Source organism: Camelina sativa, chromosome 3 (assembly GCF_030686135.1).
Source record: "Camelina sativa cultivar CO46 ecotype springtype chromosome 3, ASM3068613v1".
NCBI lineage: Eukaryota > Viridiplantae > Streptophyta > Magnoliopsida > Brassicales > Brassicaceae > Camelina > Camelina sativa.
The window spans coordinates 7611230-7634662 of record NC_141882.1 but is presented as its reverse complement, the minus strand read 5'-3'; the positions used below and the strand labels follow the sequence as shown (position 1 = coordinate 7634662).

Genomic DNA, 23433 nt, shown 5'->3' with positions numbered 1-23433 from the left:
ATATATATATATATTATTCAGATTGATAAATTTCAAACACCAAAGCAAAATTGGAAAGAGATACCTCAAGGTTATAGATGCCAATTTTCCCATCAACTGAAGAAGCTGATATAACTCCAGGTATCTTTGGATACCAATGGACATCAAAATTGCAATTGCTACCAATAGGTAACTCAGCCACAATCTGACATAAATGAACAAAAGATACAATTAATTAAGATAAAGTAGGTAGCTAAGTAGCGTATGCTGCAAATAGTTCGGTTGTGTCTTCACCTGTCCTGTTTTTGTGTTCCAGCAAATAGTTCGGTTGTCTTTCGCACAAGTAAGCAGATACGAACTGTCACTTGGACACCACTCCATTGCAATCACACCTGTTATATAACAAGTATCACCACTATGTTCCAACAGTAATGATAACAACAATTCTAGGGTAAAGGAGATTGGATATACCTCTTTGATGGCCAACAAAAGTGCGAACAGGTGACTGTAGATACCTTATGTCCAAAAGCTGATAGGAAACATCTTTAGATACAAATCTAATAGCTAAAATTTTGATTTAACTTGAACAAACAAATGATTACCTTAACATTTGTTGAACTGTCTTCATCTGATGCAACAATGATCTGATTAAAATTATCAGGGTCCCACTGCAAAACGGAGCATCGATTTGGACCTGTAAATCTGTCCACTGATCCGGAGTTTTTGAAGCTGTTGATTGGATAATGGACATATCATATAAGAGATCACAAAGGGCTTCTGAGAGATATCAAATTCGAAATAAACCAAGATATATAAAATACTTACTCTGTTATAACCTTCTTGTTATTCACATCCCATATCACTAAGGAAAAACAAAAGATCAGTTTTTTAGCATCAACCTATCATACAAGGAAAGATAAATTATGAAAACTTTAATATTCTCACCAGTAGTCCCGTTATATGAAGTAGATGCTAAAACATGTTGAAACTCTCTGTTCCACGATACCGAAGAGATTTCCTCTTGCACTGAAGAACCAGGACCCTTTTCAATATCAACACACACACAAAAAGTGCAGTGGATCATGAGCCTATTAGCATGCAATGCTTATGATAAGATAGAGCAAGAACCTGAGCTATATGTATGGTTGCGTACCTTTAGATAATGGGAAGGCTCTGAAGGGTTTGCTAAATCCCAAACGCAAACTGTACCATCATCAGCCCCGGAAGCAAGTTGATTTGGGGACTTGACATTAAATTCAAGACCACGAACCTAATTACAAGACAAATGTACACATGTCTTGGAATTAAGAAAAAAGATAATAACATGAATTTCTGAGAGAATAAAAAAAAGAGATACAACAAACTCACATGTCCTTGGTGTTATGAAAGATGTCTAAAATGCTCAATTTCACCAGACTCAGAACTAAATCAACAGATACATCATTAATATACTTATCATAATCAGTATCAATTTAAGCAAGGCTAATAAACAAAGTTAAAATTTAGGGATAAGAAAAAAAAAAAGAATCACCGATTCGGATTTTATAAACCGATATTTCCATCGACGAGTCCACCGGCTATGAGACCATAACTTCCCCAAGCTAGTCGAGTAAACCTCTCAGAGCTCGAGCAGTGACCAACTAGTTTCAGATCACGATCGTTGGACCTAAAATCAAGTTCGAAGATCTCCAGATTGGCGGATGAACTAAACGACAGATCTACTGCTCCGGACATGGTTCCGGTTGCCATAAACGGAGCTTCCGGAGAAAAGGCTGCGAAAGCAGATCAGATCTATCAACCTTCGTTATGCAATCCATTGTAACAGTAACAAGAAATCAACGATTTCGTAGAGAGAACACAAAGAGACTTTGAATTTGGGTTTTCGAATGTTTGATGACAAAATTAGTGGATTTATATAGTAAACGCGTAAGGGCAATCTCGTCATGTTCTCCCTTTGTGTTCTGTTATCACTACCATCCACAACACGACACGTCGCTTTTTGTGATGTCTTAATTTTTTAAAAGACGAATATACCCAGATCTCCAAACAAATTTGAGGCCTTGTCTTAATACAACAACAAAAAGATTGTGGTTGTGAAGCCCAGTGGATCGGTTAGGGCCTCTATGCCTCACAATTGTACATTTAAAAAAAAAAAAAAAAAAAAATTATCAAATAAACTAAATATGTCAAGAGTGGGATTTGAACCCACGCCCTTTCGGACCAGTACCTGAAACTGGCGCCTTAGACCAACTCGGCCATCTTGACTTTTTAATTTATAAACACCTAAACATATATATATATCATAAATTTATTTTTAGTTCTATTCAGCAAAGGCTTCTAGTTCTAAATTCTTGGCCCCCTTCGACCACATTCAAGTTCTTCGCTAAATAAACAAAATCCAAGACATAGTGAACTTGTAACGACCAGAAGGTCCAGACCATGCATATTGTGTTTTCACTACTAAACATTTTTGATCCATATATATATATATATATATATATATATATGTAACTTTGATGAAAAAAATGTTAATATATTTGGAGTTTTATTATTCTAAAAAGGACAATCATTATGATACTGAAAAGATATTTGACGTTGCCACTGCCAAACTTTCCAGCATACGTCAAGGCAACTTATACTTGAATGTGTGATACATATTTGTTGGAATGCAAAATCTTCTTATATGATCAAAACCAGTCTTTCAACCTATTTATTACGGAACAATTGGCATAACAATAAATACCAAGCAGCTTTTGATTCTCTCTTTCTCTTTGTTCTACTTCCACATACATCTACCACTTGTCATAACATTGTCCACATGTTATTTTTATCGTGGATAAATCCAAGATAATATATCACGAAATTAATAATTTGATGATTGTGATAATCGAATCATTTTGCGACAAGGAAGCTAGAAGAAACTGTATAGTAGTGCTGAAAGGTCCAACTCGTAATGCTCATTTGGCTTCATCTACTATTCCTGTAACCATCTTGGAATAACATGGTGATGACTACAGTCTACAAGTGAAAATGAATAGTGTATCGTCGGAAAACGTAATTAAGTAGCAGAAACCTTTGGGCGGAAGAAAAATTCTACTGCAAATATTGACTTCGTAAAAAAGTTATTTTGTTGTAACCGAGAGGGAAAATCATACTAGTATAAAATGTTAAGAAAAAGTTATTGCAATTCATATTAATGTTTTTTGAGGATAATCAAATAACTAATATTTTATAGCATATACCTAAAATACAATATCTAAGCCGTTTTTTTTTTCAACCAATATGTTCGTAGCATAAAACAACCAAAATAAATTTTATAAAATCAAATGTGAACAGCTAACTCCTACTTTAATCGAATGAAAATATTTGTTTATACGATAACTGAACTGAATCATAAATACCTTTACAGCTTTACTCACTTTTTATTTCAAAACTCTTGTTTCTCGAAAGAAGTAAACAACATAAATTTACCTTTGTTTTAAATCAACTTATCGTGTTGAATGATTCGCTATGGAAAATAAATTGAGAGATTGGTATCAAGTTTTCCGTTGTATTTTTAATCATGGTGAATCACTTCTGTTGATATCTTAAATGACAAAAGCTGTTCTTGTTTTTTTGTTTTTTTGCATACTCCAGAGAGTAGTTGATTTTATGTGTATATATAGGGATGTTAAGAAGGGTTTAAAGTTATAGGGTTGGCCCGGCTCGTTTAAATATCTTGGACCCGTAATCCTGTATTTTTGTTATTAATATTTCGAGCTCGTCTAGGGCCGAGTTGTGCAAAAGTTCGAGCTGGCCCTGTTTTATTCTTCTTCAATCTTGTATTTGAAAACGACGACGTTTTAGTATAGGTTTTTTTTTAGGCATTTTTTTTTCTTCCTCCCAACTCCCAAGCACCATTGACGGACCTCTCAAAATCAATTCACTCACACGATCTTCGTAGAAATCAATTCGCTCTAATTGAGGTGATGGAGGAACTAGGGATTGAAAGATGAACGAATCCAAAGAAGAGATTGGGGAACGAATAAGGAATTTGCCTGAGATCTAAGGGCTTATTAGATTCAACTTCAAGAAGTCCAAAACAGAGAAGATAATCGCATAGCAGAGACACAGTCCAAGGCTCTGGCTTCGATTCCACGACCACCACAAAGTTTATCACTCAACTCGTCAATAATTAAATAACACGATTAGGAAGAGAAAACAAAATAATAATTGCAGAGTCATGGCTGGACCGAGTTTAGGCTCGTTAGTGTTAGTTTTGTAGGGCTCAAATTCAACATTGGTTTTTGGAGGGCCGAGCTTGTACACGGCCGAGCCGGGCTGGGTTTATAAACCCTTTTTAACATCCCTATGTATATATATATATATATCGCACTTCCCAATTTATGGATGTACTTCTTCAAATACTTCTTTCTTAGAAAGAAAACCATAATTAATATTTTCTAAATTAGGGGTTTGCAAACTGTGTAGCTACTAACCATGACTTGGCACCATTTCCTCCACTAATATTAGTTTTCTCTATATAATAGTGAAAGTTCATCCTCATAAACACCAACCATCATTCAGAATTTTTTCTCTCTGCAAATCTCCCATCATTTCCATAGCTTTCTTCTTCTTGTCATTTCCCTTAAATCCTTTTTGTTGGATCTTTTGTATTTTTACCACTTCATAAAGTAGTCACTAAACAACATATATACACACACAATAGAGATGGATGCTGAAAAGAAGAGTGCCCATTTTCGCCAAATCTCAACTTATAAACCACAACTACTTGTCCTCTCCTCGATCAAAGAACAGTACTCTTCTTCAAAAATCTCCGAAAAACCCAATATCAAAGCTTCTGTTGCTGATGCTGACGCTGAGATTGGAGTTTTTGGCGCAGAAAAGTACTTCAGCATGAAGCTAGATCATGTTGATTCCACGGTGGATATCACCAAGCAACACAAAAAGGAAAACACACAGGATCATCCCCATCCTGATTCTGATCCTCATCCTCAACTGACGAAAACGACGTCATCTAGATCAAGAACAAGCCGACATGGGACTCCAAGTGTAAGATCCGAGTCAAGTTACAACAGTCAAACCTTTCTCATGAGGATTAGCAACAACAATGACAATAAGCAACGGAAAACAAACGAGACAAGCATCTCTTTTGGTGGGTTTAGATGTTACGGTCCCTGTTCCGGGGTCAAAACCATTAATAAGGACCAAAACATATCCGTTAAAGGTAGAAATTCCGATCGAGATTTCGTAGCTTACGACGCAAGAAAGCATAACGACAAACCAAGACTCCGTTTTGAAGCCAAGAAAATGGATTATCACGAGCCAGCGAAGATTCCATTACCTGTTCAAAGGTCCGATATCGCCATGAACCTCGAGAGAAAGCTCTCTCTCCTTACATGGGATGCAATACCAAACCAGCTTTCTACCAAGAACAAGCATCACAACAATGGTAATAACTCTTCGATGAGCAGCAACACGCAAGAGGAAGAGACAGCAAGTGTAGCGAGTTCAGATTTGTTCGAGATTGAAAACATAACGAGCAGTGTCTATGAGCCGAGTGAGGCTAGCATTGGATGGAGTGTGGTAACGGGATGTATGGCAGATCAATCGGTAATTTCGGATTTCGATATGATGAAGAGGGTCACGAGAAGTGGTCCGGTGGTTAAAACCAAACCGGTGGTTGCTGACAAAGTCCGGTCGGGTGGGTTTTTGTCGGGTTGTAAGAGTCACAAAGATGTCTCGGTTGTTGATAGTTCAAGAAAAATGAAAGAAGCAGCCAAGGTTGATCATCATGAGATGTCTCATCAGAAGAAGTATAAAACTGAGATCAGGATTCAAGACTTGAGCTTTCTTTAATGATTAATGTTTTGTGTGTATGTTTTAAGTTTTAACTAGTTTTCAAATGTTTTTTAATTTGTAATATTATTCGTTTGTATGCTAATGATTTTGATTTCTTTGTTTTTTTTTATTATAAACCCCTAAAATAATGGGTTAAAGGGAAAAAATCGACGGACAAACAAAAATAATGTGAAATTTGTTAGTTTTATCTTTTATGGACCTTCTATTTAGAAAACCAAATTAACCACACTAAAACGAATCATATATCACCTCAGTTTTTGACATGTAGTCTTCGACTATCTCGCTCTTTGGAATATGAGTTTAACTGTTTGTATTATACCATATTTGTAACTTTTGAGAAGTCATTACAATATACCTATATAAGGATGTTTATCATTTCTACACCACATGCGTCACCATATCACATGATTCACATCATCGGACGTTATCCATTAATTGGAACGGATTATATAATAAATCATCGTAGTTATATAGATACCTCCCGTGAGTACGACCCTACAAATTATGCATGTGGATCATAAGAAACGATGATAACTTGACGTGGAGACAAAAAAAATAACGATTAGTCTGTATGAGACTATACAAAATTGGCATTAATATCGGATATTTGTTTTAGCCATGCAATTGCAAACTTAGGGTTGGATTTGGATAGTAGTAAATGCGAAGGGAATGATCTGAAAATTGGGACCATTTCAATAACTCAAAACGAGCTAATTTGTTAAAATAATGAATAAATAGAGTATGGGCACCGGATACAAAGCATGTAATAAGCTGGACCGCCTTAGAACGCACTATATTTATTGAAACATTTACATATAAATAAAGTTAATTTATACAGTATATTGATAAACATATCTTACGTTACGAGTTATCCACATATTAAGATGTTTATTTAGTAGAACACATCAAGATGTTACTATATAAAAATATTAATAAATCGCACTCCCACTGTCCCACATAATCAATTGTTTGCATGGTTCAAAAGCTACTACAGAAGCGAATGTAAATTAGATATGTTAAAATAAAAGGAATGCAGGTTTTGTCTTATAGGGTGGTTACACAGTTTCTTTATACGTAACATTGTTATGTTTATCCAGATTGTAAGTCATAATCTGATGGTTCGACACTCTAGCGAAACTAATATACTACCATATTATATTGTTTTAATTAAGTTCGTGAAAGCTGAAAATTATGTCTACATTGATATTTTTATATATTAAATTAAAGTATTGTGGTACCACTCGCTATGAAGAATGTTTTCAACAATATTGATTAGTTTGTGACCACCTTACCCAATTCCATTCAATATTAAATAGGAAAAAGAAGTATACCTATTATTATGTTTTTTGCTGATATATATACACATAAATACCCAACCAGAGCCAAACTACTCCAATAAATCGACCGTTGAATATGAATATTGTGACACCTATTTATCCATAAATTTGACCCTTTTAGACATATAGAAATGGAGTAGTTAAAATCATAAAGTTCCTTTACAAGAAAAAACATTTTATTGTTGACAAAAAAAAAACATTTTATTTGAGACTCAAAAGGTTTATTATATAGGACTAGTGGCCCATATTATTTCACTAGCACGTAAAAGCAATTTGGAAAGCCCATTTTAAGCCCAAATATATTGAATAGTTGTACACTATTATTAACTAGTTGAGACAACATATTTTGCAAATTAATGATTGGTATAATTTTTGTGATATGAATATTAGGTGTGATCCACAGTTCCACACAAATTTTTATTGGTAGGTAGATTAGATTAGTTAGTTATTAGTTATTACCAAACCATCATTACTTTCTTTTTTTGTGTTGTCAACACTTGATTTATTTCTTTAATCATATAAATACCTTCAAAACAACATCACATCATTTTAACTGGATATAAGTGTTGTTAATTAGTTAGCTAATCACCATCAACATTTGTTGATTTGTAAAGGGTAGGTAGACTTTTTTCTTTTTTAATTAGTAAAATTAATTAAAAACATAAAACATAACAAAGGACAAAAGTACCCTTATTCGGCTAACGTGACGTAATAAATAATCTAATTGGTCAACAAAAACCCCCCCCCAAAACCCTAAATCAGTTTTGCCCAACTTCTCTCATCACATCACGATCGAGTTTTTAGGGTTTTAGCTGTTGCGCTCTGTGAAGGCAGAGAAGAGTGAGGAATTCGAATTGCTCTGCTTCAGTCTGGGTTGAAAAAATGGTGGCGGACAAGAGCAAAAAGGCGAAAACCGAAGAAGAGAACGTCGAGCAAATCGATACAGAGCTTGTCCTCTCAATTGAAAAGCTTCAAGAGATCCAAGACGACCTCGAGAAGGTAAATCACAAGACAAAAAAAAACATCTTTTTTTACAATCCCCATGTTTAATTTGATTTGGTTGATGATAATTGATCTGGGTTTGGATTTTCTCGATTTGAGTTTTCTATTGGACAATTTATGAGATAAAGTTTGTATCTATGTACTTGTGTTGTTGTTGTTGTTGTTGTTGTCTTTGGAATGATAATGTGGTCGTGTTCACATGGATTATTTATTATATGATAGTCTTTGAGAAATTGACTTATCCAATCTCTGTAGAGAAGTCAAGAAAACTGTTTTGAGTAAAGTTTAATTGTGTTTTGAGTCCTCTCCAATCTCAATCAGCTCTCTTGTTTTGGTTTGATAGATTAACGAAAAGGCGAGTGATGAAGTGTTGGAAGTGGAGCAGAAGTATAATGTGATAAGGAAACCTGTTTATGACAAGCGTAACGAGATTATCAAAGCCATCCCTGATTTCTGGTTGACTGCTGTAAGTATCATTCTCTGTTCTGTTTTTTTTTTTTCCAATTCAGAGTTCAAAACAATCTTTTCTCTTATTGGAATTATGGGGACTTGGTTTTGTTGTAGTTCTTGAGTCACCCTGCTCTAGGTGAACTTTTGACAGAAGAAGACCAAAAGGTTTGTGATTCCCTCAGGAGATTTCGATTGATATATTCACATTGGTTTTATTCTTGTCTTCGTATGATTTGATTTTTTTTTTTTTTTTTTCTGAACAGATTTTCAAATATCTAAGCTCTCTGGATGTTGAGGATGCTAAAGATGTGAAATCCGGATACTCGATCACTTTTGTAAGTTTCTTTTTACTCCAGATCTTTGTTCTTTATCATATATTTTGATATTATCTCTGACTGTTCTAAGAAAGCTGAGTTTTTAGTTACTTAGTTTACTGATTGTTGTCAAATTGTGAACTGCAGTACTTCAATCCCAATCCATATTTTGAGGATGGAAAACTAACAAAGACTTTTACCTTCCTCGAAGAAGGGACAACAAAAATTACAGCCACCCCTATCAAATGGAAAGAGGGCAAAGTAAGCGGATATTTATTGCATAAACTAAGTCTATTTCTTATGATTATTCCTGTAACTATATTTCTCAACAATTAAGGGCTTGTCAAATGGAGTGAATCACGAGAAGAATGGAAACAAACGTGCATTACCTGAAGAGAGGTATAAATCCATCTCCCCATCCCTGTTTCAGTGAATTTTCACACGTCATAGATCCAAGTTAAAACTCTTGCTTTTCTAATTAGCAATTACATGTCTTTTTTAGCTTCTTTACCTGGTTTAATGATGCTCAACACAAGGAGGACGTTGAGATTGAGATGCATGACGAGGTATTGATCCTATATTGTTTTTTTTACTCTTTTCTGTAAGAGTAACCCCATGTCTGGCCCAACTTGAACTCAGAAATTCGTCTTGTAGCAGGTTGCCGATATCATCAAGGAAGATTTGTGGCCCAACCCTCTCACCTATTTTAACAATGTAAGCTATACTCACTAATTCATTTTCCAATCTTGACTTTGTTTAGAGATCACAAGTTGCTTGAAGATTTTGGTAAATTGTATGTAACTGTGTAGGAGGCTGATGAAGAGGACTTTGATGGAGACGATGATGGAGATGAAGAGGTAAAAGCTTCATCTAATTTTCTTTGCTTGGTTGAGTTTTCTGCTTAAAATGTGCCGCATCTGTGATATGCTTTATGTGCATGATGAGATGAAAGATTAGATAGAGATATCCTAAGACAGAACAACATTGTGTTATTATTTATGTCTGAAACCATTTCAGTCGAGGAGATTCCATTGTGAGTTTTACCTGATAAGTTTTTAATAACCATATCTATCTCTAGGGGAAAGAAGGTGATTCTGATGAAGATGATGACGAAGAAGGTGATGAGGAATGATGGGAAGGTTGCCCAGAAACCACATTTGCTTACATGTCTTCTCTATAACAGAATGTGTAAAGTTTTGTGTGTTGAGAGGTTTTTAATTTAAAGCAAAATGGATTATGACGACAACAGACAAGCTTTTATATTTTACCATAATAGTTACATCTTGTTGTATGAAACCATATTCAGCCTTTTGTTGCATAACCTTGCTTAAATGGTTTTTGAGTCTTACATAGCTTTACCTCATCTGTTGTCTTCTTTTTAAAGAGAAATAGTATAACTTCATCTCTGCTATAGTTTTGTTGTGTCTTGAGTGACTTCACTCGTCAAAGGTAAAACAGGATGAAACGAAAGAAAACGATTACTGAGTAGAGAATATGTGTGTTCATCATGTTAAACCCATCGGATCTTCAGCTTGAAATCTGGAGTCTTTTATTGTTTGGTCTGAAGGTGAATTTAAAGTGCCTGCCTATATGATGATTTACTAACTCCTGTTAGCCCTTGTCTTTCAAATCAATTGAGCAAAGCAAGATATTGTAATGTTTTATATAATGGAATAGAATTTATATGAAAAATGGGGTCTAGGTTCCTTTAGAAATTAGCAAAACATATCTCACATAGTGTATACAGAGCTCTTAGGGTCTGAATGGTGATTGCGGTCGGGGCGGCCAAATCCGTCAGCGGTTTAGACCGCCCCAAAAATAGGGTGGTCAGCAGACCGCTGTGGACCAACTCTATTTATACACAAAAACGGTTCGCAGTTGTTGGTACGCAACAGTTTTCTTTCTATTATCTTTAGACCGTACCGCTGTAGACTGTATTTGATGAATGGTGAATAGAAAACGGTCTAACCGTTGATGGAATTGTTGGCCTTGACCGCTGCAACCATTCACACTTTTAATTTAACTTCGACTGAGTGTTCTTCAGATTTCTATATAGCCTATAAAAATGCTCAGCTTGTGGGTAGTTCTACTTCTAAAGCCTCCATGCTTAAGGACTGCTACATATCGCTAAAGACTCCATGTTGAAGGTCTACTACCTATGCAGCTATGCCTAAAGGGTGTCTAAGCCGGTCCAAACCGGCAGAAAACAATGTTGACAACAAAGAGACGCTAAATTGTTTTTTACCTGATACACTAAAAAGTGGTATCTAGTAAATTTTCTCTCTAAATAACCTACAGTTTTCACATTTCTTAAGGGGAAAATGCTTAAAAATACCCCATTAACTACAAGAATCACCTGAAAATAATTAATTACTCGCAGCCATTATCTGAAATTAATTTAAACCGTTATCTTTTTGTTGGAAATGTATTACTATAAATTTCTTAGCCGTTTCTCTTAAAGCCTTAACTATAACTATTTTTTTGTTTTTGTTTTACTATATTAACTAAAACTATTGTACTTAAACAATAAAAAAAAACTATAACTACAACAATTGTTCGTGAACACTTAAAAAATTGATTGGCAGTTTGGCATGCACACCATACGTTACATCTAATCTTAACTGATTACAGTTACTTGGGTGTAAATTTTATATTTTAACACTTAGGAAAAAGTGTAATAACATGAGTTCATCAAGATACTACTTTACAAATGAACAAATTAAATACGATTGGCTTTTATCGATCTATAATATATATCATTTCTTAAAGCGTATGAACATGATATCGTTATACAACTTTGACATAATAATATCATTATACAAGGTAAGCATACACAATTCTAAAGTTTTGGTGGAAATTGACGGGTATAGATTTTCTGCAAGAGAAGAAGGCTAGTATCAACTATTCCTAAAAAAACGCCTCTCTTATCAGCATTAATTACCATTATCATTACTAATATCTCTCTCGTAACTCCAAATTTTACAGGGCTATCAATTAGCCGTCAATACCCACTTTCTTGTACAATTTATATCATATAACTTCACTTCTATATCTTCTCTTTTCATATCTACTAGTACTATAGGGGTATATAGTATATATATATATACACCTCTCTCTCTCTCTCTCTCTCCCGTTGATTAGTGATCACAAACCACTTAATGATGATGAACTCATTTTGCAAATTGGAGTATGATCAAGTATTTGGCAAAGAAGATCACTCATTTTCATTTCTAAACCACTCATCACTTTACTCTCATCAAAGGTAAATTTAATTGACTCATCATGCATGAGTGTTTTTAAACGTGTTTCTAGCTAGTAGTTCTTGATCCATGTTTTAATTGTTGTGTGTTCTTAATGCAGCGACTTAGCGAATCTTTTCTTCGGCTTAGAAGATGACTTTCCTCCTTCTGCCTCAAGCTTTCTGGCTTTACCTGATTATCTTCCTTCTGCCTCAAGCTTTCTGGCTTTACCTGATCTTGATCCTATCTCCATCGTATCTCTTGACGGTATGCATATAACAGTATATGTTGCACTTAATTATGTTTTGTTCTCATGGATTTTATGTGTGCACTTCTCATTCTTGTCGTTCTGTTTAAGCAGATTTACGTAGTGGGTACGGTTCTGTTTCATGGACCGAAGAAGAGTCGATGCTCGATCTTGATTTGGAGAAAAAGAGTGAAACCATCTCCAACAAGAAGAGGAGATGCAGAGAAGAATGTGTTTCTAGCTGCTCTGTTTCGAAGACATTGTCGAAAGAAATCATCTCATTGTACTTCTACATGCCCATAACTCAAGCGGCTAAAGAACTTAACATTGGTTTAACTCTTTTGAAGAAGAGATGTCGCGAATTGGGTATTCAACGCTGGCCTCATCGTAAGCTCATGAGCCTACAAAAACTCATCAGTAATGTCAAGGTATAATAAACAACTATTACATATAATATAACTTTGTTGTAATATGTGAAATTCCTCTATTGTGTTACGAATTCTTCTCTAGTGATATTTTTTTTTTCAGATTTTTTATTAAAGAAAAGAAAATTTGTTACCGAATTGAAACACCATGTAAAAAGCCTAAATGTGATGGTCTACTGTTTCGGTGAATTTTGATGTGACTATTTTTATTATTGTAACAGGAGCTGCAGAAGATGGAAGGGGAAGAAAACGAAGACAAGCTAAGAAACGCTTTGGAAAAGCTCGAGAAGGAGAAGGAAACGATTGAGAAGTTACCAGATTTGAAGTTTGAGGATAAGACTAAGAGATTAAGACAAGCTTGTTTCAAGGCTAACCATAAGAGGAAGAGAAGACATGGCATGTCCACGTCCTTCACATCATCATCTTCTTCTTCCTCTGTTTCGGGTTTGAGTGATAGTTGATGTAGGATGATCGTCGATGAAGAGATGAAGACATGAAGTAATTCTTATGTTTGTGTGTTGTGTAACGTGTAGTACTGTAGTGTTTTGGACTCTAATTGCAAAACGATTGTGACTCGTTATTACTAAAGTAGTAGCATATGTGTACTACACTAGTTTGCTCTTCGATCACGAATATGTTAAATTAAAAATTCACATTATATATTGCTTCTAAACTTTTCATAAGTATAATAAAATTCACCTTTAAGGAAAAGGAATTTATCAAAATCAATAACGGAAGAAGAGTTAATATGGAATTCGTAATGGACTTATGTAAATTTTCTTCTTTTAAAAAGATAATAAATGGAAATTGTAATGGACTTAACAAAAACAAATAGAAAATGTTATCTCAAAAATCCTAAAAAAAATTAGGAACCGACAAAGGTCTCTGCTATAAATATATGAGTTCATTCACCCTAAACCCTTACATCATCGATTAAATTTCTTCTTGGGTCACAACAACAAAGAGAGAAAGCAAAAACAGAAACCACCAGAATTATTATCGTTCTTTTTTTAATCATGTTTACGGGGGTTTTCGAACACGAAATCAAACACGATCCTGAACCGGAAGATGCGGGCACAGTTAGAGTCAATGCAAGGATCTTCGGAGGAGACGACGAAATCATGACATTCACGAGAAAGTCGTCCGTCGACGAATTCATTAACGATGATCGCAACGAGTGTGAAAGCAAATTGGACTTGGATTATTTCTTAAACCTTTCAGGGATCAGCGACTACGATATTGCACATGCCATGCATCACTTAGTTCGCTATGTTGCTAAAATAACTTCTTCAGAAAGTGATGGGTATTCTCCAGGGTGTGCTTTACAAGTGACGTTGGATCTTATTTTTTACGATGAGCCTCAAACTTTAGAGGATGTTCAAGTCTCGCGTGGACACAAAATCAAACACGATCCTGAACCAGAAGATGCGGGCACAGTCAGAGTCAATGCGAGGATCTTCGACCAAGATCATCACTCGTCGTTCACGACTTTGTCGTTTGCCGACGATTTCATCAACGGAGACGAGGGTGGGAGCAGACTAGACTTGATTAATTTCTTGCGGGAAGCAGGAATGAGCGACCACGAGGTTTTATATGCGATTTATAAATTAATCCCCTATGTTGCTCAAGTAACTTCGTCCGAAAGTAATGGGTATTCTCAAGGATGTGCTTTAGAAGTGTGGTTGGATCTTCTTCTGAGCCTTATATTAATTATGAATCAGATTGAAGAAGCAGTTCGAGTATGAAAATTCAAATTATAACGAAGATTTTGTTTTCTACAGTTTATAAAATCCCTTTTCTCTAAAAAAAATTAAAAAAAAAAATCCATTTTCTTTTTAAATTGGATGTTTTTTTTTTACTTATATAAATTTGGAGAATGTTGTGTTAATCATAGAACTGATAAGAATGGAAAGAGTTTTGAAAAGCTAAAATTAAAAAGAGGAAGAAAGACCTTTATATTGATCACTTATAGCCAACAACATCTATAAGAGGAAGAAGATCTTGAAAGTTTCTCCTCTGCTAAAACCTGGGATGCCATCAGACCGCGAGCAACTCCTCCACACTGGACCAACCAAGTTTGGTTTAAGGGTGCAATTTCTCGCCATGCTTTCCTATTTTGGCTCATGCATCTCAACAGACTTCCACTGAGAGAAAGACTGGTAAGCTGGGGTATGCAAATTGATCCTTGTTGTTGTATATGCGGTTTGGAACAGGAAACACGTGAGCATCTGTTCCTACGGTGCCGCTATGCTGAGACCCTTTGGTCGGAAGTCACAAGACGTCTTGGATAGAGGCCTTTCACATTTCACACATGGGAAGCTCTCTTGGAATGGTTGGATATGAAAGACGGGGTTACACCCCTCCCTCTTCGCAGAATCACTGCACAAGCTACCCTCTATGCAATATGGCATGAGCGGAATTACAGGTACCACAACAACGCTACTACGGATGCTATTACCATCTTCAAGACCCTCGACCGTCAAATCCGGGATGCCATTCGGGCAAAGCAGAGCAGGAGGAACTTCAAAAACCTCTTGCTAGTATGGTTGAAATATAACTAAGGCTTGGGTGTATATCTTCTCTTCGGTGTCTCCTTCCTTGTTTTTATTTTTTTGAGCAAGGGACGAACCATGTAATTCGGCATTGTAACTTCAACAAATTTTCGGTTTAATGAAATTCACATAATTTCAAAAAAAAAAAACAACATCTATAATCTATTAAAGGAGTAAAGGAAAATATACCGATCATTTTTACAAAATATATGGTTCCTAGAAAACATCTCTTATATATACACAAAGTGCCTTAAACTCCTATGAGTATATCTTGGACATTCAATATAGCAATGCCTCAGAAACTCAGGCATAAGTCCAGTATCCATAGAATACAGTAGTATGTTGTATACGTGAGTCCTGTCCTGAATCTCCTGATTAATTAGTTCGGTTGCTGCAATCATATATGTTTTTTTTTTTTTTTTTTTTTTGGTCAAAGCAATCATATATGCTTATAATGTAAAAAACAAAGGGAACTTTTTTTTTGCATTAATTAACTTCATAAAAACATTAATTGAAAACTAAATTTCTACCATAAATAACAAGAAAAAGGGAAATTATCCATCGTTATGAAATTTAGAAGAAAACATGAAAAAAAAAATATCAATGAAAACTGTGACGTTATCGAATCCCAATAGAATTAGATATTCTGCTAAATTTATTTATACCAATCTAGTCCCTCTAATATAAATATGTAGATGAAATAATTCAAGAGAACCCTAAACCCATATATCATCATCGATTTGATTTATAATCCAATTTTCTTTCTTTTTCTTCTTCGCTCTTCTCGCCGTGATGATCTCGTTCTTTTCCTACGAAATCGACCACAATCCTGAACCCGATAATGTTGGCACAATCAAAATCAGTGTTTCTACAACCAAAATATATCAAAGTATCATCTATTGGGACCTCTATGAAAAACTAATAGAATTCTCTGGTAACCCTGAATGTATAGATGTAGAGCTTACTGAATTCTTGATGTGGTCAGGAGAAACCACTCCCGTAGATGATTACGATGTGTTTTTACACTTACGGAGACTTGTAGATCAAGCAATTTCCTCTGATGATTATAATCTAGGTTGTGCAGTGTACTTGAGGACTCTTACTATCGATGTTCCTTCTGAACAAATTGAGGTACACGTCCTAGGTTTACTGGATGAGCACGATGTTATCTTTGAATTTGATCATCATCAAATTGAAGAAGCAGCTCCATCTCAGCTTGAAGAAGGTCTTCGAGTCTCACTCAGTGAGACCATTGAAGAAGAAGTTTCAGGTTTAGAGGATGATGAGCAGGATATTATATTTGAATTTGATCATCATATAGAGGATGAGCAAGACGTTATCTTTGACTTTGACCATCGAACTGAAGAGGCAGCTCGGTCTCAGCTTAGAGAAGTTTTTCGAGTCTCGATCAATGAGACCATTGAAGAAGACGTTCTAGGTTTAGAGGATGAGCCCGATGTTATCTTTGTCTATGAAGAAGCAGCTCCATCTCAGCTTGAACAAGTTGCTCGAGTCGACGACTTTGTACAGTTATTGGATGTGCACAATGTTAGCTTTGACTTTGATCATCAAACTGAAGAAGCTGCTCCATCTCAACTTGGACAAGGTTTTCAAGTCTCGCTCAATGAGACCATCGAAGAAGAGGTTCTTGGTTTAGAGGATGATCAGCACGAGGTTATTTATGTCCGTGGAGAAATGGCTCCATATCAGCTTGTTCGAGTCTTCGAGTTTCGACACTTATGGGATGAGCACAATGTTAGCTTCGACGACTCTCATCATCGAATTGAAGAGAGGGATCGTTCTCTGATTGAAGAAGTTTTTCAAGCCTCATTCAATGAGGCCAATATTGTCAGGTCGAGACCTGCGAGCAAGCTCACTGTCGAGTCTTTGAAAAGAAAAATATACAAGAAGACTAGCGATGATGTGGTCGGTGAGATTGACATGTGCTCTATTTGTTTGGAGGAATTTAACGACGGAAGAAGTATTGTGCCTTTACCGTGTGGACACGAGTTCGACGAGGAGTGTGTTATGAAATGGTTTATGAGTAGTCATGTCTGTCCATTGTGTCGTTACGAGATGCCATGTGGGAGATGAAGGGTGAAGGAGATTTGAGAAGCTTTGCGTTTTGTGCAAAATATACCATAGTTTATTTTTATATAAATCAGTTTATATGGTTCTATACTTCTATTCTATATATCGATTCGTTTTCTATGGTTCTATGCTATAAATTTAATATATTACTCTAATATATATGTATATCTAACAGCTGCGAAATAAACCCTCCATTACCTAAATAGAAACAAATTATGTATTTACAATATTGTTCTAATAGATTTGCGTATAAGATTAAGTCTATCATGTGAATTTTGGCAAAAAAATTGAAATCAAATTTAAAACGAATAATACAGAGTTGACTTAGGACCTTTAAGGGTTTTCTTTTCCCATCTTATAATAATGTGCGAAAAAAAAAGTAAATTAGATTTATACTAATTTAAAAAGGGAAAACAGAAGAGCATCATAAGATGTTATAAAGAAAGAAAAAAGGAAAAATAAACAAACCCAAATAAGATAATAACAGAAAAAGAAAAAGGAAATCTTGGAAAATATCAAAATAGTACTTAAAATCTTAAACAATAAAGTGTATTTCCAAATCCCACTAGGCAAACGAATGCACGCAGAATCATCTATATATATATATAGGGTTGTGACAACCCTGAACATAAACACAACACACACAGAGCCATCACTTTTGATTTTCTTATTTTAATTTTTCATCATCATTGTCTTCAATCAATCATGAGAACCGTATTGGATCACCATATTAGACGCAATCCTGAACCAGAGGGCGACGGCACAATCACAATCAATGCAAACGTCGTCGGTTATAATCCGACTTTTACGGCTTCGTCGTTTATGGAAGAATTCATACACGATGATGACGAGAAGTGTCGAAGCAAAGAAGACCTGAACTATTTCTTGATGGAATCAGGAATTAGCAACGATGATACTTACGATGCGATAACAAAGCTAATCTTCTATGTTGACGAAGTTACTTCGTCCGCAAGTCATAACTCTTCTCCGGGGTATGATTTGCTAGTGTCCTTGCTTCTTATTCCTAACTCTCACATTGAAGAAGTGATTCAGATTGAAGAAGCGGTTCAAGTCTCGTTCCACGAAACCAACAATTTCCCTTTGAGACCCGCAAGCAATCTCGTGGTCAAGTCCTTAATCAGGAAAATATACGAGAAGGTTAGTTCTACTGGCGAGACAACGTGCGCTATTTGTTTGAAAGAGTTTATTAACGGTGAAAGTAGAGTTGTGAATTTACCTTGTGGTCATGACTTTGACGATGAGTGTCTCCTAACGTGGTTTAAGACCAATCACACTTGTCCGCTGTGTCGTTTCAAGTTGCCGTGTGAAGATCAATATTGAACTAATTTGGCAACAAAATTAGTTCGAGACTGTGGACTGGATTTAGGGTTACTTCTTATTGTAATGCAGCTTTCCTTTTTCTACAGTACATATAATTAAATTCCCTTTTTCATAACTTAGAACTTAATTTGGAGTTTGTTATGTATGCTGTCATGATAAGAGTGATATGTATCAAGAGAGTCTTGAAAAGCTACACTTGGCCAACATCTATAGAAAACAATATATCGATGATTATATTTATCATTCTTGTAAAATATATGGTTCCTAGACAATATTTCTTATACACAAAATGCCTAAAAACTCCCCTGAGTATATGACACAAGCTCATACATACAAAAACATGTACACTCTCTCTATATTTATATATATATATATATATTTTTATCTTGGACACTGTAGCAATGGCTCAAACTAGTCCTGTCAAACATAAGTCCAGTCATCATACATACATAAGCCATGTCTTGAGTTAGTTCGGTTGCTGCAATCACCAAAGATACAGAGACATATTCAGTTTGGTGGATCATATAGCTAGATAGTTACAATGAAGGTATAAAACACTAACCTGGTTGTAAGAAGTCTGACCAAACATGGAATCTGGAACCCAATTTTGATGATGGTGATGATGATGATGATGATGATGATCATTGACAAACATGGACTGATCATGAGGAATTTGAAAGCAGCCACTATTATCATTAGCCATTGGATCATACATTGAAGGATCAAGTTGTTGTTGCTGTTGCTGTTGTTGTTGGTGTTGGTGTTGGTGTTGCTGTTGCAAGTTGTTCAATTCCATTTCAGATTTTATCTTTTTCTCTTGATCGTCTTCCATTCCCAAAGTAGAACCAAATGGGGTAGGATATGAATATTCCTCTCCAAGTTGTTGTAAACCCAAACAACCGTTTCCTTGTTGTTCTAAGTGCTCAAACTGTTGTCCCGGGTTGCTACATATCTGATCTTCTGGTTTAATAGACTCAAAGAAGCAGCTTGTGTAAACAGGAATCGATCCATCAATCTCTCTGTTTGAAATCAGTAAAGCATAACTTGAGTGAGCACTTTCATAGTGAAATTGGTTTTTTAATTGTGACTTAGACTCTTACCTATGAGGAAGATAACTGGAATCACCAGGTAAGATTGTTTGCTGGTTATCATTATCAGGAAGCCAAGACATCGAGTGAGCTTCTTGCATATTACTATTACCTCCCATCGCCATAGGCAACTGTATCCCGCTGTGAAACTGCATTTAAAAGCTGGGTCAGGTTAAGAACATATCCTGAGGAGAGACAGAGAGCAGGAGAGAGAAAGGAGACAAATGGTTATAACCTGTGTTGTTGTACACTCTATTGGTAAAAGTTGGTTTTTTGCGTAATGTTCCTGAAAAATGGAGGATATTGTCTTTCGTAAGTATATTTCATATGTTCAGGGAAATGAAATGAACTCCTGAATCTTAGGTCTATAATGGCTGAGTCATTGAGTGAAAAGGAAAACATAATAACAAACCTTATGAATCTGGATTCTTTCAATAGATTTCCTCAATGATTCTTCCAATAAACTGAGGTGCTGTGTGTTTTCTATTCTATCAATGTTCGTCCAGCAACTGAAAACACCGTCCAGAAGAAAACGAATTATAAGATTGAAAGTAAGATTTCAAGAGGCAAAATTTATAACGCAGGGAACTATAAAGTTTCACACCTCAACCTCCTATGACACTCCATAAGCTGAGATTGGTAAATCGCTACTTGGTTACTTAGACCCTGTCATGTGGTTATGTTAACACGAACTTTAGCAATTTGAGTCAAAGAGATTAAAAAGTATCCACGAAAGTTCAAGAACCGGAGATGGTTGATCCATACCTCAATAGTTTGATTCCTGCAGGATAGAGTAGACAACAACATCTCAGATATATGAGAGGCTTACAATGACAAGATATGGTTATTACTTATTAATTATAAGAACTTATGGCAAGTACCTTGCTCCTAAAAAGTCATGTATATTTACATCATGATCCAGTTTCTTAAAAGTCTTCTTCAATGCCTGCAGTTGAGCAAAAATCAGCTCAAATTTTTGTTTCAAACGAAACATAAAGTTGATGATATAGAAAGGAAGAAATTCAGTGAGTTTTTATGTCTTTACTTCAAGGCTCTCCAGTTTCCTGTTGCATTAAAAAAAAAAAACATTTTGATTTTAGTTTCGTAACACAAATTGCATCAAAGGACTGATAGTATCCAAACTTTTAGCATAATGCTTACCATACCTTTTTGTCCTTTCTTGTGGAGTTAATTGCGCAAACTTGGAAATAACCTCTTCAATGCAACTGCACAAAAACCAAGTTAAGTCTAATAACAGTATATTGCAAGAAACTTGAATACAGAACCTCAATCGATCACCCCTCTCTATTAGATTCAAGAAGCAAGAATCACTCTTTAGTACTTACATAACAACAAAGAACAATATCTGAGAATTGATAACTGAGGAAACTAGAACAGTTTAAAGTCTTTTTAGAGTCCCTTATCTCTCCCAAAGCTCAAAATACCCCTAATCAGTTCCTACTTATGCATTGTGTGATCTTCACAATACTCTAACCATTCCAGCTAACATCCTTACAAAATTTTTATGAGTTCCTAAACCAAAGTATTAAAGATGATAAAAGAGAAACAAGCTTGGGAATGTTATAATACCTGTGTTCTCCATGGAAAGCAGTAGCCCTTCCGGTAGGAGAAAACATTAGAAGGACAATATCAATATCACACAAAATGGATAACTCTTTGGCTTTCTTCAATATCCCATTTTTTCTCTTCGTGTATGTAACTTGCCTGTTACTTGTGCTCTCAAGCCGTTTAATCTTCAACTTAACTCTACCCATCCTGTTTTATAAACAAAACATTCATCAAAAAATATCCCATAAAAGAAGAGTGAAATTTCCCAAAGGATGAACATTTTCTTGCGAATACTCACTTCAATCACGAGGTGAAATTTTAATTTTTGCAAGGGATTGATCAAATGATGAAATTGGTTATAGCAGAGCAAAAAAAAAAGATCCAATCTTTGAAGATGGGGGACGTCTATATTCGGACACAGAGTCACTGTAACGGAAGATGGTTCTTTTTATATAAAAAGGGTCTTGTCTTTCGCAGCAGAAACAGAGAAAAAAATGGGTCTTTGCGTCGAAACAAGAGAAGAATTCATGAAAATGAGCACAGAGGAGGCGAAGTCACGAAGAAGAGAAAGATCATGGAGGAAGAAAGAAAATTGAAAAAAATATTTGTCCCGAAGAAGAAGAAGAAGAAGAAAAATTTTGAATAAGAGAAAAAAGGGAAAGATTAATGGTGGAACAGAGAGAAAGCTCACAGAAAGCAGACGAAGGGACTACCTTCGATTTCGCTGGCAAACTTAAGACGTCGACCAACGGAATTGTGTGCTTCTGTGTTAGAGAGAGGGAGAGAGACAAAGGTTAACCAAACCCGGTTTTCCTTAATCGATTGCTATTTAATCCAATATTTTTCGAACCGACAATACCATACCGGTTTTGCTCACTTGATATTGGGCCAGTGTATAAATTTTTTTTTTAAAAGCCCATTGATACCCATTGACTTGTCTGTCTCTGCCCTAATTTAGCTCCGCCTCTGTTCTTCAATTCCTCTATTTAATACTTACCGAGATGAAGCCTAGTATTGAGATTTTCTCAGAGATTCGATCTTTTGCATGTCTAAATGTCGGGTGTTTGTGTGTCTGTGTTGTTAGGTTTTTATGCCCCTGATGGTTTTAAATATACTTTGAGAGATGAGTCTCTAGGAACAAGAAATCAACTCATGAGGCGTTTTTTTTTTGTTCTTTCTCATGGTTACAAATCTGTTTTCTCTTGTTTTAATCTGATCTTTGAGCTTATTGATGTGATATGGTTTTGTTGGCTACTCCTAGTTTCTGATTTGATTTGGGTTTTGTCTGATTAATGCAAGTGATGATGAAAAGACAGGGACATCAGAGTCTCTTTGTTAAGAGATGCGAATGATGACTAATGTCTAGATGGGAATCTCACTGATGCAACATGTCATAAAATTATGCAGTTTAGTGTGTGCAGTTTAGTTTTGGTTGTTGTTTTGTTTTGTGTTTTTAATACCCCTTTTTGCTGTCTTTTGATGAGTGCAAGTGACGATTAAAAGACAGGGACATCAGAATCTCCTTGTTAGGAGATGAGAATGATGACTAATGTCTAGATGGGAATCTCTCTGATGCACATAACTTTGAATCATCAAATTTTTTTTATCTTTAAACAATTTTGTTTGATTAGTTTGTGTTTGCCAATGATGTGTCTTTACAATTGCACGTATTATCAGATTTTTTGGTGATGAATATCACAAATGTCTGAGGCAAACCTTTAAATTGTTAAAAAATGACTATAAACTTGTGAGGAACTGTCTAGTTATTTGCAATTAAAGCTTTGTTTTGGTCTAAAGCCTTAATCCATAGAGTTGATTTATATGCATTTAAGCTATGTTTGCAGGAAGAAACACTTGCCAGATATGAAGTAGAGGAGACTATGAATTTGGGCAAAACAGAAGATTTTGAAGATTAGAGATTGGAGTTTAAACGTGTA

The 23433-nt window shown here is 35.4% G+C and overlaps 7 protein-coding genes, 5 non-coding genes and 1 pseudogene across 16 annotated transcripts; 10 read left to right on the top strand and 3 right to left on the bottom strand.

Annotated features, from left to right (window-relative positions):
* Positions 1-13: 13 nt before the first annotated feature.
* LOC147946676 (protein transport protein SEC31 homolog A-like) lies at positions 14-1843 on the bottom strand (annotated as a pseudogene). The gene is made up of 9 exons (XR_015594651.1): positions 1511-1843; positions 1348-1402; positions 1133-1249; positions 925-1021; positions 805-841; positions 582-708; positions 451-508; positions 274-371; positions 14-184 (listed from the first exon to the last, which is right to left on the bottom strand). The product of XR_015594651.1 is annotated as a protein transport protein SEC31 homolog A-like (transcript).
* A 320-nt stretch (positions 1844-2163) lies between these two features.
* Positions 2164-2244, bottom strand: TRNAL-CAG (transfer RNA leucine (anticodon CAG)). The gene has a single exon. It is a non-coding gene; the product is annotated as a tRNA-Leu (tRNA).
* A 1605-nt stretch (positions 2245-3849) lies between these two features.
* LOC104775997 (protein PHYTOCHROME KINASE SUBSTRATE 3-like) lies at positions 3850-5936 on the top strand. The gene has a single exon (XM_010499985.3). The coding sequence runs from the start codon at positions 4690-4692 to the stop codon at positions 5836-5838; it is 1149 nt and encodes a 382-aa protein (XP_010498287.1). The 5' UTR covers positions 3850-4689; the 3' UTR covers positions 5839-5936.
* Positions 5937-7768: 1832 nt separating this feature from the next.
* Positions 7769-10307, top strand: LOC104778780 (NAP1-related protein 2-like). Of its 2 annotated transcripts, none has more exons than XM_087500742.1 (10): positions 7769-8177; positions 8524-8646; positions 8745-8795; positions 8894-8965; positions 9092-9205; positions 9282-9343; positions 9447-9510; positions 9602-9658; positions 9754-9801; positions 10023-10307. In XM_087500742.1, exons 1-10 carry the CDS (start codon positions 8061-8063, stop codon positions 10074-10076), a joined length of 762 nt encoding a protein of 253 aa, XP_087356868.1. In that variant the 5' UTR covers positions 7769-8060; the 3' UTR covers positions 10077-10307. The 2 variants fall into 2 exon arrangements, with proteins under 2 accessions (XP_087356868.1, XP_087356864.1); XM_087500738.1 differs by having other exon boundaries at positions 7896-8177; positions 9599-9658.
* Positions 10308-12105: 1798 nt separating this feature from the next.
* Positions 12106-13316, top strand: LOC104778779 (protein RKD1-like). The gene is made up of 4 exons (XM_010503216.2): positions 12106-12206; positions 12305-12450; positions 12542-12858; positions 13077-13316. The coding sequence occupies exons 1-4, from the start codon at positions 12106-12108 to the stop codon at positions 13314-13316; spliced, it is 804 nt and encodes a 267-aa protein (XP_010501518.2).
* A 555-nt stretch (positions 13317-13871) lies between these two features.
* LOC147946674 (uncharacterized) lies at positions 13872-14600 on the top strand. Its single transcript, XM_087507201.1, has one exon. It carries the CDS (start codon positions 13872-13874, stop codon positions 14598-14600), a length of 729 nt encoding a protein of 242 aa, XP_087363327.1.
* A 1599-nt stretch (positions 14601-16199) lies between these two features.
* On the top strand, positions 16200-17501 carry LOC147946673 (uncharacterized). Its single transcript, XM_087507200.1, has one exon. The coding sequence runs from the start codon at positions 16200-16202 to the stop codon at positions 17499-17501; it is 1302 nt and encodes a 433-aa protein (XP_087363326.1).
* Positions 17502-18133: 632 nt separating this feature from the next.
* Positions 18134-18866, top strand: LOC104778778 (E3 ubiquitin-protein ligase RDUF2-like). Its single transcript, XM_087496138.1, has one exon. It carries the CDS (start codon positions 18204-18206, stop codon positions 18837-18839), a length of 636 nt encoding a protein of 211 aa, XP_087352264.1. The 5' UTR covers positions 18134-18203; the 3' UTR covers positions 18840-18866.
* A 181-nt stretch (positions 18867-19047) lies between these two features.
* On the bottom strand, positions 19048-22262 carry LOC104775996 (agamous-like MADS-box protein AGL65). 3 transcript variants are annotated; one of them, XM_010499984.3, is made up of 12 exons: positions 21795-22262; positions 21518-21703; positions 21094-21153; positions 20973-20991; positions 20809-20873; positions 20693-20708; positions 20532-20593; positions 20340-20436; positions 20163-20213; positions 19940-20076; positions 19402-19858; positions 19048-19317 (listed from the first exon to the last, which is right to left on the bottom strand). In XM_010499984.3, exons 2-12 carry the CDS (start codon positions 21700-21702, stop codon positions 19306-19308), a joined length of 1161 nt encoding a protein of 386 aa, XP_010498286.2. In that variant the 5' UTR covers position 21703; positions 21795-22262; the 3' UTR covers positions 19048-19305. The 3 variants fall into 3 exon arrangements, with proteins under 3 accessions (XP_010498286.2, XP_087356852.1, XP_087356857.1); XM_087500726.1 differs by lacking the exon at positions 21795-22262 and having other exon boundaries at positions 21089-21153; positions 21518-21573; XM_087500731.1 differs by lacking the exons at positions 20973-20991; positions 21795-22262 and having other exon boundaries at positions 21518-21579.
* A 321-nt stretch (positions 22263-22583) lies between these two features.
* LOC147946672 (small nucleolar RNA Z267) lies at positions 22584-22660 on the top strand. The gene has a single exon (XR_015595704.1). It is a non-coding gene; the product is annotated as a small nucleolar RNA Z267 (small nucleolar RNA).
* A 127-nt stretch (positions 22661-22787) lies between these two features.
* Positions 22788-22884, top strand: LOC147946671 (small nucleolar RNA R44/J54/Z268 family). Its single transcript, XR_015595730.1, has one exon. It is a non-coding gene; the product is annotated as a small nucleolar RNA R44/J54/Z268 family (small nucleolar RNA).
* A 94-nt stretch (positions 22885-22978) lies between these two features.
* On the top strand, positions 22979-23075 carry LOC147946670 (small nucleolar RNA R44/J54/Z268 family). The gene has a single exon (XR_015595729.1). It is a non-coding gene; the product is annotated as a small nucleolar RNA R44/J54/Z268 family (small nucleolar RNA).
* A 60-nt stretch (positions 23076-23135) lies between these two features.
* Positions 23136-23209, top strand: LOC147946669 (small nucleolar RNA snoR122). Its single transcript, XR_015595741.1, has one exon. It is a non-coding gene; the product is annotated as a small nucleolar RNA snoR122 (small nucleolar RNA).
* Positions 23210-23433: the final 224 nt, after the last annotated feature.

Excerpts from the sequence above, each read along its gene's own strand:
- LOC104778778 (XM_087496138.1), top strand. The coding sequence starts at position 18,204 with ATGAGAACCGTATTGGATCACCATATTAGACGCAATCCTGAACCAGAG.
- LOC147946673 (XM_087507200.1), top strand. The coding sequence starts at position 16,200 with ATGATCTCGTTCTTTTCCTACGAAATCGACCACAATCCTGAACCCGAT.
- LOC104778780 (XM_087500738.1), top strand. The coding sequence starts at position 8,061 with ATGGTGGCGGACAAGAGCAAAAAGGCGAAAACCGAAGAAGAGAACGTC. Across the intron at positions 8,178-8,523 it reads TCCAAGACGACCTCGAGAAG|ATTAACGAAAAGGCGAGTGA; the intron begins GTAAATCACAAG and ends TTGGTTTGATAG. Across the intron at positions 9,206-9,281 it reads TCAAATGGAAAGAGGGCAAA|GGCTTGTCAAATGGAGTGAA; the intron begins GTAAGCGGATAT and ends TCAACAATTAAG.
- LOC147946674 (XM_087507201.1), top strand. The coding sequence starts at position 13,872 with ATGTTTACGGGGGTTTTCGAACACGAAATCAAACACGATCCTGAACCG.
- LOC104775997 (XM_010499985.3), top strand. The coding sequence starts at position 4,690 with ATGGATGCTGAAAAGAAGAGTGCCCATTTTCGCCAAATCTCAACTTAT.
- LOC104778779 (XM_010503216.2), top strand. The coding sequence starts at position 12,106 with ATGATGAACTCATTTTGCAAATTGGAGTATGATCAAGTATTTGGCAAA. Across the intron at positions 12,451-12,541 it reads CTCCATCGTATCTCTTGACG|CAGATTTACGTAGTGGGTAC; the intron begins GTATGCATATAA and ends GTTCTGTTTAAG. Across the intron at positions 12,859-13,076 it reads AACTCATCAGTAATGTCAAG|GAGCTGCAGAAGATGGAAGG; the intron begins GTATAATAAACA and ends TTATTGTAACAG.
- LOC104775996 (XM_010499984.3), bottom strand. The coding sequence starts at position 21,702 with ATGGGTAGAGTTAAGTTGAAGATTAAACGGCTTGAGAGCACAAGTAAC. Across the intron at positions 20,437-20,531 it reads GAGTGTCATAGGAGGTTGAG|TTGCTGGACGAACATTGATA; the intron begins GTGTGAAACTTT and ends CGGTGTTTTCAG. Across the intron at positions 20,214-20,339 it reads AAAGAATCCAGATTCATAAG|GAACATTACGCAAAAAACCA; the intron begins GTTTGTTATTAT and ends TCCATTTTTCAG.